Source organism: Cebidichthys violaceus, unplaced genomic scaffold (assembly GCF_023349555.1).
Source record: "Cebidichthys violaceus isolate CVI_PGR_0920_01 unplaced genomic scaffold, fCebVio1.0.p SCAF_7, whole genome shotgun sequence".
In the NCBI taxonomy this organism is placed as follows: domain Eukaryota; kingdom Metazoa; phylum Chordata; class Actinopteri; order Perciformes; family Stichaeidae; genus Cebidichthys; species Cebidichthys violaceus.
In genome coordinates, this window is record NW_027176927.1 from 1472223 (window position 1) to 1489125 (window position 16903).

At 44.4% G+C, this 16903-nt stretch overlaps 1 protein-coding gene across 3 annotated transcripts; it reads right to left on the reverse strand.

Annotated features, from left to right (window-relative positions):
* Positions 1-690: 690 nt before the first annotated feature.
* On the reverse strand, positions 691-15881 carry scn1ba (sodium channel, voltage-gated, type I, beta a). 3 transcript variants are annotated; one of them, XM_068735234.1, is made up of 7 exons: positions 15673-15881; positions 13926-14002; positions 8705-8871; positions 7062-7299; positions 6358-6499; positions 6006-6077; positions 691-2241 (listed from the first exon to the last, which is right to left on the reverse strand). In XM_068735234.1, the coding sequence occupies exons 2-6, from the start codon at positions 13978-13980 to the stop codon at positions 6011-6013; spliced, it is 669 nt and encodes a 222-aa protein (XP_068591335.1). In that variant the 5' UTR covers positions 13981-14002; positions 15673-15881; the 3' UTR covers positions 691-2241; positions 6006-6010. The 3 variants fall into 3 exon arrangements, with proteins under 3 accessions (XP_068591335.1, XP_068591334.1, XP_068591336.1); XM_068735233.1 differs by having other exon boundaries at positions 14149-15881; XM_068735235.1 differs by lacking the exon at positions 6006-6077 and having other exon boundaries at positions 13926-15881.
* Between the last annotated feature and the right edge of the window lie 1022 nt (positions 15882-16903).

Below are 16903 nucleotides of genomic sequence, written 5' to 3' on the forward strand. Positions count from 1 at the left end.
GCTCTGTTAACAGGCTTACATCTAACTACATTCAACACTGGATAACGACAGTAAACAAAGGTTTTATCAGAGTCATTACATCACATTATGCTCTGCTCATTTTGAACAGTGGTAGAGGAACATTAAAAGATAATAAAGTGGTGTTGTTGTCTAAGGCTGCAATTTACGATGAAATGCTTTATCGATTGCTATTTTTCTTGATTAATTGACTTAATTTTCTTAGTGTATGATGTGTCAGAATTTTTTTTTTTTTTAAATCTTCATCCCAAGTTCAAAAAGCTCAAGGTGACATCTCCAAATTACTTCCAAATTAGCCATCCATAACCCAAAGACTATGACAGCGATTTAAAATCAAGTGATGGAATAAATCCTCACACTTGAGATGCTGGAACCAGCAAATATTCGACATCTTTTGCTTGATAAAAGACTTAAACAACTATTAAATCATCAAAAATAGTTGTTGACTGATCGATTGATTGTTCAGTGGAAAGGCTAAAGAAAATGAACAGAATAATCGTTTCAGCACTAGTTTTGTCATTTTGCTGTTAAATGTTGATTAAAATTGCAGAACACGGTGAAACGTTTTAAGTGTGAACTGAAGATACATCCGGCTGAAAGTCCCGACGCCTACACACTTACCATTTATTTTAGAACAAATTCTACTGAGACACGGCTTTTTTTTCACAAGAACTTTATTTTTTTCTTCTTCTGTGTATCACTTATTATTGTGGCAAGCAACATTTTCACACCTGCACATGAAGTGAAAACAGCCATTTTAATTTGTTGCTGAAACACGAGAACACAAAGCAGACCAGCAGTGTGGTTTTCATTTCACAGGTGGGTTCATCTAAATGAAGATGTCAACTGATGCAGCATTTACCAAAAAGTAAATCGCTCAGTAAGCGATGAGAAATCACTTATTCAGTTGTTTTTTTTAAGCTTGCAGTCATTGGACATGCTGTTTGTACTGTACTCTTCTTCTTCCATCAGTAAGCATGCAGTTAGTCGATATCGCAAAAATGTATGAAACTCAGTTTTGGTGCAGAAGAGCTGATCAGTTAACATGCAGAGCGGCAGTTGTTTGGCTGCCATCTAGTGTTCACCGGTAGTCGATGTCTGGTCCTCTGGAGAGAGAAGTTTCCCTCCAGCTGTTTTTACAAACACTATAGATTTATAACAAGGCTTCACCTCTTTCCCCTTTTTTTGGTTTCCACTGGCTTCATTCACCCAGGGAGGCACACTGGACTGGTTTTGTGGTACGTTTACCCACGGCAGTTAGATACGTAGCAATTTGCAGAGCCCTTCATTTTCTACAAAAACACTGGACGTGTGTGAAATTACACATCTGTGGAAACTTTTTCCACTGTCGACAAATTCAGTTTAAATAATACTTCTTGTCAAACACCCTCCAGAGAAAGCTAAACATTAAGCAGACTTAACATTTAATACAGACCACATTTCTCTTGGTTAGCAGAGGGTGTGAACCCTCACATTCCTGTTTCCTTGTGTTTAAGTGACTGAATGCAACGGCTTTAACCTGACGTGTGACAATCGTGACTCATTGCTCTTCACAACTGCTGAGTGTTAAGAATGTTAAGAATGCCTTTGGAAGAAACAAAAGGTTGAACCGTTGATATTGGTTTAATCGCCTAATTAAAATGTCAAAGAGTGTCCTTAAGATTTAGATATTGGTCTGTTTTAAATATTAAATCTGGTCAAAGTGAAACATTTAATAACAGCTGTTGCAGCAGTGTTTCCTCTGTATACCTTCTAGTAGTGTTACATCATTACAGCAAGAACATTTGCAGTCAAATTTAGTCGTACTAGTATTTAAAAAAAAAAACACGCGTGTGAAAATGACAGAATTTCAGATGCATGATGTTGGTCGTTATGAATAGCTCATAAGCATGCAGGTAGTGTATATAAATGTATAGGCCTATAATATCGATATAGGATTATCTGTGCATACGTATACACCAATATACAGTTCAACCCAGTCTCTCTCCTGTTGGACCACGTCCTGATGCATCCCTCCTGTCCCTCAAAACAGGATTTAGATACTGTATACAGTTCAGCTCTTTCCCAAACGTTTCTATGAAGAAAAGATCTTTCTCCTTTCTGTGGTTCGGCTTTTTCCATCTTGTGAAGAGGATGGTGGGATGTGAGTTACGGTGAGAGGAGAGGAAATGAAAGAGGGAATTTGAAAATACTCAAGGACTCCATCTTGAATTCTTCCTTGACCTGAAGCAAGAAAAACAAAAATTAAATGAATTATGTAAAAGACTAAAGTAACATGCAGTATCGCCTTCAATTAGGCCTTCATTTTCCTGGGAACTCCCAGTGGCATAAAGCAAAGTTTAAAGGTAACCAATCCAAACGCTGATTGTGTCTTTGTTAGCAATCACCATTAACTTAGTAATAATAAAACAATGATTATAGAAAACAATTGTCTGGTGCCACTTTAAATAAATTCTAGTGTGCGCTAAAATAATTAATTGATTGTTTGTCCTGCACCTGGCCTAGATAAAGGATTGGATGAGCACTACCTATTGAATGGCACAAACCTTAATACAATAATTTGGTTATTTTGGTGGCTAAGTCAGACACTTTGATGATCCAAAAGTTGAATGTAGCATGTTGGCTAACCAGAGGTACATGTAGGCTGAACAACTGTTTGTCATGTCAGTGGTCCCCAACCTATAAAATACTGTATACAATATTCTGATACAGGAACATTATATTAATTTCAACCCGGTAGTGGTGTTAACACTACCGGGCTGGGTTTGCCACGGAGCCCGGCCGGGCTCAGCCCGAAGCAGCAACGTGGCACCCCCCTCCTCTCCATCCTGTGGGCTCACCACCTGCGGGAGGAACCGCTGGGGTCGGGTGCGCTGCCCCATGGGTGGCAGTGAAGGCCAGGGACCTCGACGGACCAGACCCGGGCGGCAAAGGCTGGCTCTGGGGACGTGCAACATCACCTCTCTGTGGGGGAAGGAGCCGGAGCTTGTGCGGGAGGTGGAGCGCTACCAGTTAGATCTGGTGGGGCTTACCTCTACGCACTGCATCGGTTCTGGAACCGTACTCCTGGATAGGGGTTGGACTCTTTTCTTCTCTGGAGTTGCCCAGGGTGTGAGGCGCCAGGCGGGTGTGGGGATACTCACAAATCCTCGGCTGAGTGCCGCTGCGTCGGAGTTTACCCCGGTGGACAAGAGGGTCGCCTCCCTACGCCTGCGGGTTATGGGGGGGAAAACTCTGACTGTTGTCTGTGCATATGCGCCGAACAACAGTTCAGAGTATTCAGCCTTCTTAGAGACCCTGACTGGAGTCCTGTATGGGGCTCCAGTGGGGGACTCCATAGTTCTGCTGGGGGATTTCAACACGCACGTGGGCAACGATGGGGATACCTGGAGAGGCGTGATTGGGAGGAACGGCCTCCCTGATCTAAATCCAAGCGGTCGTTTGTTGTTGGACTTCTGTGCTAGTCATGGATTGTCCATAACGAACACCATGTTCGAGCATAAGGATGTTCATAAGTGTACGTGGTACCAGAGCACCCTAGGCCGAAGGTTGATGATTGATTTTGTTATCGTATCATCGGATCTGAGGCCGTATGTTTTGGACACTCGGGTGAAGAGAGGGGCGGAGCTGTCAACTGATCACCATCTGGTTGTGAGTTGGGTCAGAGGGTGGGGGAAAACTCTGGACAGACCTGGTAAGCCCAAACGGGTAGTGCGGGCAAACTGGGAACGTCTGGAGGAGGCCCCTGTCCGGGAGATCTTCAACTCACACCTCCGGCGGAGCTTTTCTAGCATCCCTGTGGAGGTTGGGGGCATCAAACAGAAATGGACGATGTTCAAAGCTTCTATTCCCAAAGCTACGGCGGTGAGCTGTGGTCTCAAGGTCTTAGGTGCCTCAAGGGGTGTGAGGAATTTTAAGTTTTAAAGCAGTTTTAAAGCACTTGGTAGTGTTAAACCAAGGAGTGTGGTCATTGAATGTATATTGAGTCTGTGTTGGGGGTTTGAGGAATGTCAGAAGGTGTAAATCTGCGGGGGAAGAGGGTAGTTCACTGAGGTGTCTGCCCAGGACAATGGGTCAGGATCCAAGGAGGAGCCCATTGGACTTCAGCCAATCGTGGAGCTGATCGATAGGTTGAGGAATGTAACTCTTGGGAGACAAAGGAGCTGTTTGTCCCCTGAGAGAATCAGACTTCCTTCGTACCATGGGGCGGATACATCAATCTGTCCTGTGGTATGAACGGGGTCTCATATTTCTTGAAATATTTTACTATCGGTAGTGTCATTTGGTTTGTGATTGTTTTGGCTTCTGTTAACAATATTAAATACTTTTGATTTTGACCTGGACCTGCTGACTCCTGCCCTGCTTGCTGATGGAACAAAGAGTGCAAAGAGGGGGGCTGCTGCTTCTTCTCCTCCTCAGTGGCCTTCTTCTCCACTATGGCCTTCTTCCTCTCTGTTTGAGAAATTTCTGAACATTACAGGGGCGGTAACCCTCGAACACCGTGGTGGACACCGGTGGTCAGGGAAGCCGTCCGACTGAAGAAAGAGGCCTTCCGGGATATGTTATCCCGGAGGACTCCTGAGGCAGTTGCAAAGTACCGACAGACCCGAAGGGCTACAGCTGCTGCTGATAGTCGAACCTTGGATTGAAGAGGAACAATGCGGATTCCGTCCTGGCCGTGGAACAACGGACCAGCTCTTCACTTGCAAGGATCCTGGAGGGGGCTTGGGAATACGCCCATCCGGTCTACATGTGTTTTGTGGACCTGGAGAAGGCGTATGACCGGGTCCCCTGGGAGATACTGTGGGAGGTGCTGCGGGAGTATGGGGTGAGGGGGCCACTTCTGGGGGCCATCCAATCTCTGTACGCCCAAAGCGAGAGCTGTGTCCGGGTTCTCGGCAGTAAGTCAGACTCGTTTCCGGTGAGGGTTGGCCTCCGTCAGGGCTGCGCTTTGTCACCAATCCTGTTTGTGGTATTCATGGACAGGATATTGAGGCGTAGTCGTGGGGAGGAGTGTTTACAGTTCGGTGGGCTGAGGATTGCATCGCTGCTGTTTGCAGATGATGTGGTCCTGATGTCTTCATCGGGCTGTGACCTCTAGCACTCATTGGATCGGTTCGCAGCCGAGTGTGAAGCGGTTGGGATGAGGATCAGCACCTCTAAATCTGAGGCCATGGTTCTCAGCAGGAAACCGGTGGATTGCCCACTCCGGGTAAGGAATGAGTCCTTACCCCAAGTGAAGGAGTTCAAGTACCTCGGGGTCTTGTTCGCGAGTGAGGGAACAATGGAACGTGAGATTTGCCGGAGAATCGGAGCAGCTGGGGCGGTATTGCAGTCGCTCTACCGCACCGTTGTGACGAAAAGAGAGCTGAGCCGCAAGGCAAAGCTCTCTATCTACCGGGCAATCTTTGTTCCTACCCTCACCTATGGTCATGTGGACTGGGTCATGACCGAAAGAATTAGATCGCGGGTACAAGCGGCCCAAATGGGTTTCCTCAGGAGGGTGGCTGGCATCTCCCTTAGAGATAGGGTGAGAAGTTCGGTCATCCGTGAGGGACTCGGAGTAGAGCCGCTGCTCCTTTGCGTGGAAAGGAGCCAGTTGAGGTGGTTCGGGTATCTGGTGAGGATGCCACCTGGGCGCCTTCCTAGGGAGGTGTTCCAGGCACCACCAGCTGGGAGGAGACCCCGAGGGAGGCCCAGGACCAGGTGGAGGGACTATATTTTTAAACTGGCCTGGGAGCACCTCGGGATCCCCCAGTCAGAGCTGGCTGATGTGGCTCGGGAAAGGGAAGTTTGGGGTCCCCTGCTGGAGCTGTTGCCCCCGTGACCCGATCCCGGATAAGCGGTTGAAGATGAGATGAGAGATGAGTGGTGTTAACAATACAACAGGTGTAAACACAATGTATGATCGCCCACTTTGGAAAATAAACGAGAGCACAAGAAGCAACAGTATTCAGACATTAAGTTTAGTGAGAATCCAGACCTACCGGTGCTATTCTGCCACTTGCACACCAGCACAATTATCTTTACTTTCTGATGCTATAGCTAAATACTCCGCCCTGAAGGAAAGAAAGTGGTGGAAAGGAAGAACAGGCAGACAAGATCAGTTAATCACAATAAGATATCAGTTCAGTGATGAAAAAAAGAAACGTGTTTGTTATTTTGAAAAGAGCAGATTGAAACAGATTGTGTCTCTGCTTCCCACACAGTGTCAGGAAGAGAAAAACAAAAGGTGAAAGCGGTTGGTGGGAAGTTGGCCCAGCAGGTTCTGGAAATGGAGGGCTGGCACCGGAGAGAGGCTGGCTGTGTTTGTGTTTGAGTGTCTCATGGGTTACTCACGCGCTCTCTCTCAGAGCTTCCTCTCCTGCCGCCGATATCTTCCTGTAGCAGTAAATCATCTCAATCGCGAGCCACACCTGCAGCCCGATGATGGTGACATACATCATCACCTCAGACAAAATGGATGCCAGTCCCCTGGTGACTAGAGAGACGGAGAGGGAGATAAGGTAAGACATATTGTACCTGTGTGCTTATTGAAAGGGGTTTACAGACATTTTTGCCATGAAAAAGATGAGGGCTGCCCAGGCTGTGCATCATTTTTAAACAATATATGTCAGAAGTCATGACCTCCTGTCCTGTATTACAGAGTGTCATAATTTATCAGAATCTTGCTGCAGACAGCCTGCTTTAATCAATTGTTTTGACCACATGGGGCCAGCACAAAAACCGTAAATGCAACATTTACATAATATCAAACGGCTGCTTTTTTACTCATCCAAATGCTGAGGAGCAACAGTATAATTCATTTGGACTCCTGTTCCTGTCCATGCGGAGAATGTAAGTACGATGAAACCCATAATGTTTGGTCTACCAGAGCTATATTTGGCTCTTGAGGTGCTAAATCTTCCACTATGTTTACGAGCTAATGTATCAGTGGGTTGAGAATCAGGCAATGAGAGTGTTATCTGGTTGAACAGCTGGCTAATTTAGTTTCCCTCTTCCCCGCTCAGACAGACAGTATGACAGCATCTCTCCTCTCTTACGTTTTGGCACCACTTTCATGACGATAGTCTTGTTGGTGTATGTTTGAAACTCGTAGTTGGAATACTTGAGGGTGCGGGTGAATATGCACTTGTAGGTTCCAATGTCATTGAACGTCACATTGAGGATGTAGATGGAGCCGTCCTGTAGGTCATCGGTGTTCTTGCTGCCGTTCCAGGCCAGACGATCGTCGAAACGTGAGTCAGTGACGTCAGCCCTTCTATTTTCATAGCTGTATAACTGGAAGAGAAATGCAAGTATGGGATTTCTTTGAAAAGGAGGCCAGGAACAAAATGAGAAATGAGAGACTGAACATTTAGCAAAGTGATAACAAGGGTTTCAGGCAAAAGTGTTGAAAGACCATACAGGTGTTTCTGCAAGTTGTAATCCATTTGTTACAAATACTGTTAGCTTTGCATAGGTCCAAGTGTTTAAGCTGAAAAATTAGTTGTTCTTAAATGTAGCCACAGTTAATTTGAATAAACAAAACCAACAATGTTGGTCCATCTCTCAATACAACTGCTATACTGTCAGCCCATTGGTTCCTAATGAGGATGTAAATAAAAAAACTGTAAAACAAACTGATTGTTCTGTGTTGATGAATGAATATTCATAGCCAGACTGTCAAGTTTGGTTTTCACATTTCCTGTCATCCTTGAGCAAACACAGCTGTCTCCATGATATCACCCAACAGTTTGTGTGTGGTCATTTTGGTTTTTGGCTGTCGCCATCTCAACCAGAAGTGACATGAGAGGATGGAGCAAAGTACAAACGAGTGGAACGCTGAATAAGACATTTGTAGGCGACCAAAATTTACTTTCAAGAATTGAGAGCACACTGTGAAAGGGTTAAACGAAGACACCAAGAACTCCTAGACCCGACAACGCCGTGGTAGCGATCTGTCAATTACAAGGTAGCCCCTCCCTGAATCATACGCTGCTTTATGGTCTATTTTACTCTAAATCGGACCAAAATTTACTGAATCAGCATCATGCTGTGAAGAAGACTTAAAACTAGCGATTAAGACCACAAACTCATGTTTACAATGTTTAATAAGGTAATAAATCGAGGTAGAAGGAGGGTTCCATACAATCAGATTTCTTTTCTCAACCAGAGGAGTTGCCCCCTGCTGGCGATTAGAAAGAATGCAATGGCTTCACTTTTCAGACCTGGAGGTTGCCGCCTGTGTTTACCATACAAATATATTTGAGTATACCACAAACAGGATTGGTGACAATGGAACGTGAGATTGGCCGGAGAATCGGAGCAGCTGGGGCGGTATCGAAGTCACTTTACCGCACCGTTGTGACGAAAAGAGAGCTGAGCCGCAAGGCAAAGCTCTCTATCTACCGGGCAATCTTTGTTCCTACCCTCACCTATGGTCATGTGGACTGGGTCATGACCGAAAGAATTAGATCGCGGGTACAAGTTTGGAGTCCCCTGCTGGAGCTGTTGCCCCCGCGGCCCGATCCCAGATAAGCGGTTGAAGATGAGATGAGATGTATTTGAGTGATATCAATCTTCTCATCTAACTTTCTGCAAGAAGGGAAATGCATTTCCCAACATGTCGAGTTATTCCTTTAGGTCGTTACTGAGGAATACTTTTTTCAAAGCCTGCCTTGTCGTATATCTTATTACCACTCACAGGGCTGTAGAATGTCTCATCCGAGGCCATGAAGTACCAATCGACGGTGGCCGTGGCGGGCACCTCGCCCCTCTTCTTACAGGAGATGCAGCCCAGTTTGAAGCCTTCGTTGACCACGGCCTCTGTGTTTGAGTCCACCTCCACGCAGGCTCCACGGCACAGAGACGCTACAGAGTGAAAGGATGAAGAGCACACAGTTAGAAACCTGCTCTGTCACTTTATTGCTCTTTGCAGGTCACAGGGTTTAGAGGTAAGAGCCCTGGGTGGCCATCATCCTCTTTTTCGTGTACCCGTGACTCTGGGAAGAGATTGATACACGGGCAGAGCTCTGGTGTTTTCCAGTATCTTAGTACTTGCAGGCAAACTGTTTAAACAGTACTTTACAAAACAAGTTTAGCTCCTGTAACGTATGTATTTTTGCGTGCTTGCTCTCCAATGCTCATTGCATGCAAGATTTCTTTCTTGCATTCTTTTTTATTTCCTCTCATCATCTCAGTAGATGGATTGTTGTGAATTTCATTGATTTGTTTTTTTAGTAATTTACATTTGAGGTGTTTTTTAATCCGTGAAACTGAGGGGAAATAAAGAGGTTGCAGTATGCGGTACTAGTTTCTTGCATTCTGTCAATTAGTGAATGAGCTAAATTCATATATAGAAGCGTGAGTCTATATATGCCATCATCATCATGACACATACTTCTCATCGGCCGGGAGTTACACACCTGTAACTCCACATGTTTCTTTCTCACACTGCACCTTGCAGTTTCCACTGAGGCCTCAGCATGGCTCTCAACCAATGATCTCGTATTATTGTCAACTTTGACTTCTGGGGATGCGTTTGTTTCGAATCGCAAGATGGGGGGGAGGGAAATGAGGGAGGGGACAGGAAACACAACGCTGATCAGATGAACTCAAATCATTAAAAGTTTGGTTGGGATTGACAGAGGCTGCACATCATCCATGACCTCATGTTCACAAATATATAAAACAAAGGTCTATCTTTTACTCCCTCGGATACAAATATTGCAGGTGAAACTTTAAAAGGAATCGCAGACGTAGAATTGCCACCACACTGCAGAAATACATGGGGGGGGGTTAGTACAGGCTTCAAAGGTAACAGCCATTTCTACTAAAGCACGGGGGGAGATGGGGAAGCAGGAGGGAAGAAGCCTAATGTTGGCTGATGCACTGCAGAGAGAGAAGGGGAGAAAAAAAAGGGAAGGAATGGGAGAGAAGGTTAAGAACATAATGTAAGAATCACAGGCCCCATAATAAAAACCCAAACTATCGTATTCAAACAAGAGACAGACCAGTAGCTTTAAAACTAAACACAGACCCGAACCCAGCTGGACCCGAGAACGACTAAACCCGAGCCTGAACTGGATTGATAGAATTCCAGATTTAGTGGTCTTAATGATAGATAGCTCCCCCTTGTCGCCACTCTACTCTAAAATATTTTGTTGGAGGTAGCTTGGTCTGGCGGTGTTTTTTTCAGCAGCACAGATGCTACTGAATTATTATAAATGTTATATTTCTTTAGTTTTGCCCGTATTCTGAAAAAAAAAGCAATATTTCTACTAAGCTGTTTACATGGCTATTGAAAATGTATATTCAACCAATATTCTTGATTAAATGCAGCCGCACATATCCAAACATCTGTTGATAATAAGGCTTTCATAATGTTTTGGGCATGCATCTCTACCCATGCCTTGCAAACGGTTGGCTACAGTAGTTTGTGTCCCACGCTGCGACAAAAACCCCAATTGAGCTTGTGTTTCAGATTTGGTCGTTGCGTTCCCAGATCTCTGCGCTTACTTTGAAGAGTGCACAGCTATAATCCATGAAAGAAACTGTGGCAAAAATTATAAAAATGGACCAAAGTTGTAATAAGCCAGAATTTGCCTTTTAAAGTAGAGCTAAGGCCCCTCATAACAACTCAGGTGAGGAAAACGTACATGTCTGAACCTACAAAACAGCGTTCGGTTAAGGCTGGGGTCTTGGGTCTTTGGGTTTTCTGGGAGGCGGGTCTGCTGAGGAACTGGATTATAACAAACAGACCTGGGTCAAACAGCATTTGCTGATAACTGCTTAGAGAACAGGTGCACTTATTCACAACTAAAAAAACTGCTATTTCTGCTCTTTTCAGTTTAATCTCTGCTCTAATTAGCTTTCTTGTCTGTTCCTTGATTGTTTGTGTTAGTTACAGGCTGCTGTAATATGCACCAACTGTCAGTGCTGCAGCTAATCCTCGGCTGCCAATAGAGGTTGATGAAAGTCATCCATCACTTAATCTCACAGGAAAGCATTTGTACATCAACTGATAGACATTTGCAAATAGACGCCACCAAATCTTTGGCTTATCATTAATATGCAGCGATATTTTGACTCAAGTCTGTGAGTTATTAGCTTCTACCATGCAGAAAAGACACGGCGGAAGAGACAGAAAGGCAAAGAGACAGACACAAGGGCAAGACATCCAATGCAGAGGAACAGGGAGGGGTTTGAGATGGCTGAGAAAAGAAGGTGAGACCTGGAACACAGACAGAGGAGACACATTACCAACAACACACAGCGGGACATAAATTAAAAGGATGCCTGAAGACAGAGGAGAGACCTTCATTTGCAGGACAGACAGAATGAACAAGGACAGAGACGGATGAACATGTAGCAGGGACGGCAGCGACACACAAGACAGCGTGAGGCGGTAATCCTGAGGGAGGTTGGTGACGCAGCAGAGGCGAGATTGTGCATTGCATAATCTGTGGACTGAGGTTCAGGATTATGCAACAAATATTCCAGAAATGGCAGATTAGGAGGGTTTTTTTCCACCCTGACAGGGAGGCTGGCAGCCTAATCCCTCAGATCATATCAGTTGCTGAGGCCTACAAAGAAAAAAAAGAAAAAGAAAAACCTGACCTAAGGCTTTAGCTGCACAAAGGACCATCCACCTACTGAAGTTAGCTAGCTAGCTAGCATGTTGCTGGGAGCTAAAGGAAATACAAAAAGGATCAAGGATATTTGAGAGAGAGAGAGAGAGAGAGAGAGAGAGAGAGAGAGAGAGAGAGAGAGAGAGAGAGAGAGAGAGAGAAATTGGATAAGTGACAGCGAAAGAGATGAGGGAGGACAACATCTGTTTCCATGGCTGGATTAAAACACACGCATATACTGAACACAACCTGGGGAATTGCCAAGAGTCCATGACATTTCCCATGACACCTAGCGAGCGACAGACTTTCCACTGGAACACGTATAGACCATTGAAGCACACTGCTCTTCACAGAGCTGTCATATTGTCTCGACTGGTTAAGTGACGGCACACTGGTGTATCAGTATAGAACAAAGCTTGAGGGATCCCAGCCTGCCTTTCTCTCTTCATATATTTCTCACAACGGCTGCTCCATTGGGTCAAGAGCACTATTTTCTATTTTTGTGGAGTCCAGAAAACTAAATCAAGACATCCAACATGTGATTTACGAACAAAAAAAGAGACAAAAATGTGGATAATTTCCTGCTCAAGAGGACTGCTCAACACAAGAGGAAAACATCACAATGTTAATCAAATCCAATTTAAAAGCTTTGTCACATTTCAGTTACTTATTTTTCTCTCTAAATTTACTTTCTCTTAGTACTGTATATATATATATATATATATATATATATATATATATATATATATATATATATTATTATATATTAACATAAACGATGGACAAAAACATAACAAGAAGTCTCAATAAGTGTTAAATTGTTCCCAAAGATTATAACAAAGGAGCAAAACTCTGTCGCTACAATGTTGTATACAGGACTGTCTATTAATTTGATTTTATATCATTTTAATTTGCAACAGCAAATACAGTTTGAGAGAAACAAAATACCCCCCAAATTTACAATCCTCTGTTGTGCGATGTTTTGATGTAGTTTGAGATCTCTGTCTGCTGCCTAGTTTCCTGTTGATCTCACTTCAGTCCTTTCTGTATGAGCTCTGTTCTCTGCAATGTCTGCACAAAGGCTCTTAGTACTGCATGTCCAATGACATTTTGTTCTGTACAATCTGTTTTGAAGAATGGAACTCAAGGCGCGCATTCATTCTTTTCTCAAGAAATCCTCGGCTCCGTCGTCTATTCAACTTGTTGGTGACACTCTGCTGACACTGTTGGTGACTCGTCGAAGCAGGAAAAGCACAAGTGTAACTGACAACACGAGGGATGAAGGGCGCTCCAGTTCTGGGGGCTTGGCGTTGTGCATGCTGGCTCACTGACCCACCTGAATGGAGTGAGGCCCCAATAATGTAACAAGCTCAAATGTCTGCATATAAAAGAGGTCTAGACAAACCCTAAATGGTATGCAGTCATTATAAATTGTGTTGACAAAACTGTGAAGAATTGTATTCCAAAATTCAACGTTGAAAATGCATCAATCAGTAATTCTTGGCATCAAAAATTGCACAGGTTACACATATTATTGCCTCGTACGTTGATTGGGCTAACTTGCTAACTTTATACATCCTGCTGACACGGAGCAACATTAGCATTTATTTGGAGTACATGACCAATTTAAGTATTTATTGTCCCATTTCGTCCCATTTCGTCCCTGAAAGGAAGGCGAGTCCCCACAATGTGACTTTGTTATGATATTTATGTCCCCACAAGACTGGTAAAACACGCCTGCTGATCATAGCAGCAAATGAAAGTACATAAATTTAAAGATGAACAAAAAAATACTTAAATAGTTGAAAACAACAAATGAGCTGATGAGTTCCCAGCTCTGCAAATACAAATCGAGCTGTTTGGAAGGTCTTGTCGCCCTTCGATGCCCCTCTCTCTCCCCTGACTGCACCCTGGTATTACAGACCTCTGTTACGCAGCTGGATGAACAGGGGATCAGGTGTGTGTGTGTGTGTGTGTGTGTGTGTGTGTGTGTGCGCGCACGCTCCACAAGGCCTCATCTCATTACTCTACAAAAAAAAAAGCTGAACAGCTGGGCTTTTAGCACGTAATCCAGTCCAATGATCAAACACCCCCCCCCCTCCAAAAAAAAAACATGACATACAAACAGAGCTAACAGAGCAACATCAGACAACAGGAAACACCTCAACAACAGTAACACAATGCACAGTCAGTGAATGTGATGGAGGCACAGGTGTGTGTGTGTGGGGGGGGTAGATGTTGGCTCACGTGCCAAGGTGAGGCCGTCGCGGCACAACGCAACCGTTTCCCACTCACCTTGAAGCGCCAGGAGGGCCAGAGGTAGCAGCAGCAGCTCTTGGACTGCAGACATCCTGACAGGAGAACGGAGACTGCTGGTGGTTCTCAACACACACACACACACACACACACACACACACACACACACACACACACACACACACACACACACACACACACTTCAGAAAGGGAGACACAAGACAGATCTATACAGCAGCTATTCCAGCTCGGTGGTCAAAACCTCTATGACGCCAAAAGATGTCCCGACTATGATTTCAAGTCTGGGAGAGGAGGAGACTCTTTTCGGAAGCTGTTGGGACTCTGGGTGTGGTCCGCCCGGGTGTCTTCCTCTTCTTCTCCTCCTTTTTTTTCAGCACATGGGGCCGGTAGGAGGGGTGGGTCTTCTTCTTGCTGATCTGGTCTTCTGAAGTACCTGAAAAACCCGACAGCAGCAGCAGGGAAAGCATGTGCCCTGCCGCCTCGGCTCAGGATCTAAATCACTCTATTCTGTCCAGCCTCTCATTGTGTGAGCGTGTAGAGTTACCAGAGAGACGAATCACTCCAGGTTTCAGGTTTCGGCCTCTCGTCAGCACCAAAAGGGCCTTTGTTCAACTATTTATACTCTGTGGCACACCCTTAGGCCTGTTGAGCTCCAATGAGACAGTGTGCACCAGATAATGCCAGTACACTGACACACAGATAACTGATGGGCCGATAAACGGCAGTGTCACTGATTGACCATAAAGGCCACTGGATGACTACTCTCTAAGGCTGAGGAATTTGGGCTGAATATGGAAGAAGCAGCGTGTGAGAGACACATGCAGTGGTGAGCTAAAAGAGTGCGCAGTTAAAAGGTCTATTATTATGTCAAATATTGCATGTATGAATTCCTTAAAAATTTGGCTGCACTTTCCCCTCATGTGCGACTAAAGCCCTGGGCAGAAAGAAGGGCTGGTGCTTGATGGATCTACAGTCTGAGTGGGATGGCAAATAGAAGCACGTATCCTCTCGCTTGTTTTCACCTCTCTTTGGCTTTGGAAGAAGTTGCAATCACCCTATTTTTTAATTAAGAGTCATATCAGAGTTATTGTTTTCTTTCTACTGTCCAAATTGCAGCTCCACAACTGTCACTTCATGTAAAGCTGTAGGCGGCGTGCACAGTCTCAACTTCTGACTCAGTCATGTGAATTCATCCACTGTTTGCCCACATCAGTTAAGCCATGTGGTTTGCTTATAGCAGCAGCTCTGCTGCTCAGACGGGTCACCAGCACATGACTCCAGTCTGAAGGCGGGTTTAAAGGCATGCAACCATCTGTGCGTCTTCGGAGGCTAAAAAGCAGTGCGCTCTTCTTTTGTGTATTCCAGCGGTGTGGATATAAATGAAGAGTTGCTTTGCTGTAGGGTGTTCACGCAAAAAACTACAGTCTTGAATCAGTAAATTTGCTAAAAAAAATAAATGCCTTAAAATCCTGTCCGTCCTTTTAAAAAAAAAAGAAAATCCCTATAGACGTGCAGCACAGCCGAGCGCAGCGTCCTTTCACCTGTCACCTCTTTATCAATACACTATATAATATTAAAAAATGAATTCTGCGCTTTTCCTCCCCTCACTGATAGCCTTGAAACGTCTCGTCCTGTTGATGGTTCAGAGGTGGACGGCTTCCATCACATGCTAGAAGTAGCTCCGCCGTCACTCCGGGGACCATCGGAGAGATTCAAGGATCAGCGCACGACACAGAAAGAAAAAAAAAAGACAACAATCTCTTACTTGTTGCCTTCAAGAAGAGTCGCGCGTTGGGGAATGTCTTTGCGAGACACGCATATTCCTCCTGGAGACGCTGCGCGAGACGTCAAAATGAAGAAAAGCGGAAGGGAAACACGCACCGAAAAAAATAAAAGCAGTAATCTCCAGAGATGACATGGTGTGTCTGTGGAAGGATGGCGCGCTAATCAGTCCTTGGGATGGGTGAAGGCTGAGGGAGGGAGGTGCATTCAGGAGGAGGAGGAGGAAGTATAAAGCCGTTGTTATGGCAACAGTGAGTTGATATGATGTTTTCATTGCTTCCAGAAACCACCACGTGTTGGCAAAGAGAACAGTCACTGATATCACAGAAAAACTGATCTGAATCTGAAACCTGAACACAAGATGCAAAGGTTTAAGTAGACTGTGTGTTGAAATGCAAGGTTGTACCAAAAGTCTATGTGAAGTAATTTGATTAAGAAATATAAAGGATGCAAAATAAAAACAATAAATCATTGATACACAGAGATCATAAGTGTGCAGGGCAGAGCAAAGCAGAGAAAAGACATGTGAGCTCACCTTGCTAAAACTACAGCAGTCTAACACAACAGCCCTGCAATAAATCCTCCCTCCATTGAGTCGAAGCTGTGTTAGAAAGCTCAAGTGTATACGGTCATATTGGAGGCTGTTTGTGGTGCTGTTGACAGGTACATGTCTGTGTCTCATTGTCTCATAATCCGTCCATGACTGTAGGCTGTAGCTTCTTTTAAACTCTTATTTCATGTTAGAATATTTAAAGTTGTTTACTTGACAAAGCAATGCAACTTTCATTAATATACTGAAACCAGGGCTTTACATTTGTGTTGAACGTCTCACTGTCTTTTTAATACAATCGTTTATACATATGCTGTATATATATATATATATATATATATATATATATATATATATATATAGCTCATTTCAAATTCATATCCAACATTTGGTGAATTCCTGATGGATTTTAAACGGGTTACTCGCCTTAAAACTAAGTGTTTGTCATGAAATCACTCATGGTACGTTTCTTCTTTACTCGCCTGTTCCGTTCACAACAGCCTGCCTGTCAGACATTCCAACTGCCAAGTTTTTAACCCACTGTTCTAGCCACCATTGCTCTCTGTCTTACTCATTAATCAACACATAAACAGGCACACACAGCCACACAACCACATGTAACATAACCACAGGTGCACTGACTCACGTTTTGACTCAGAGGGGA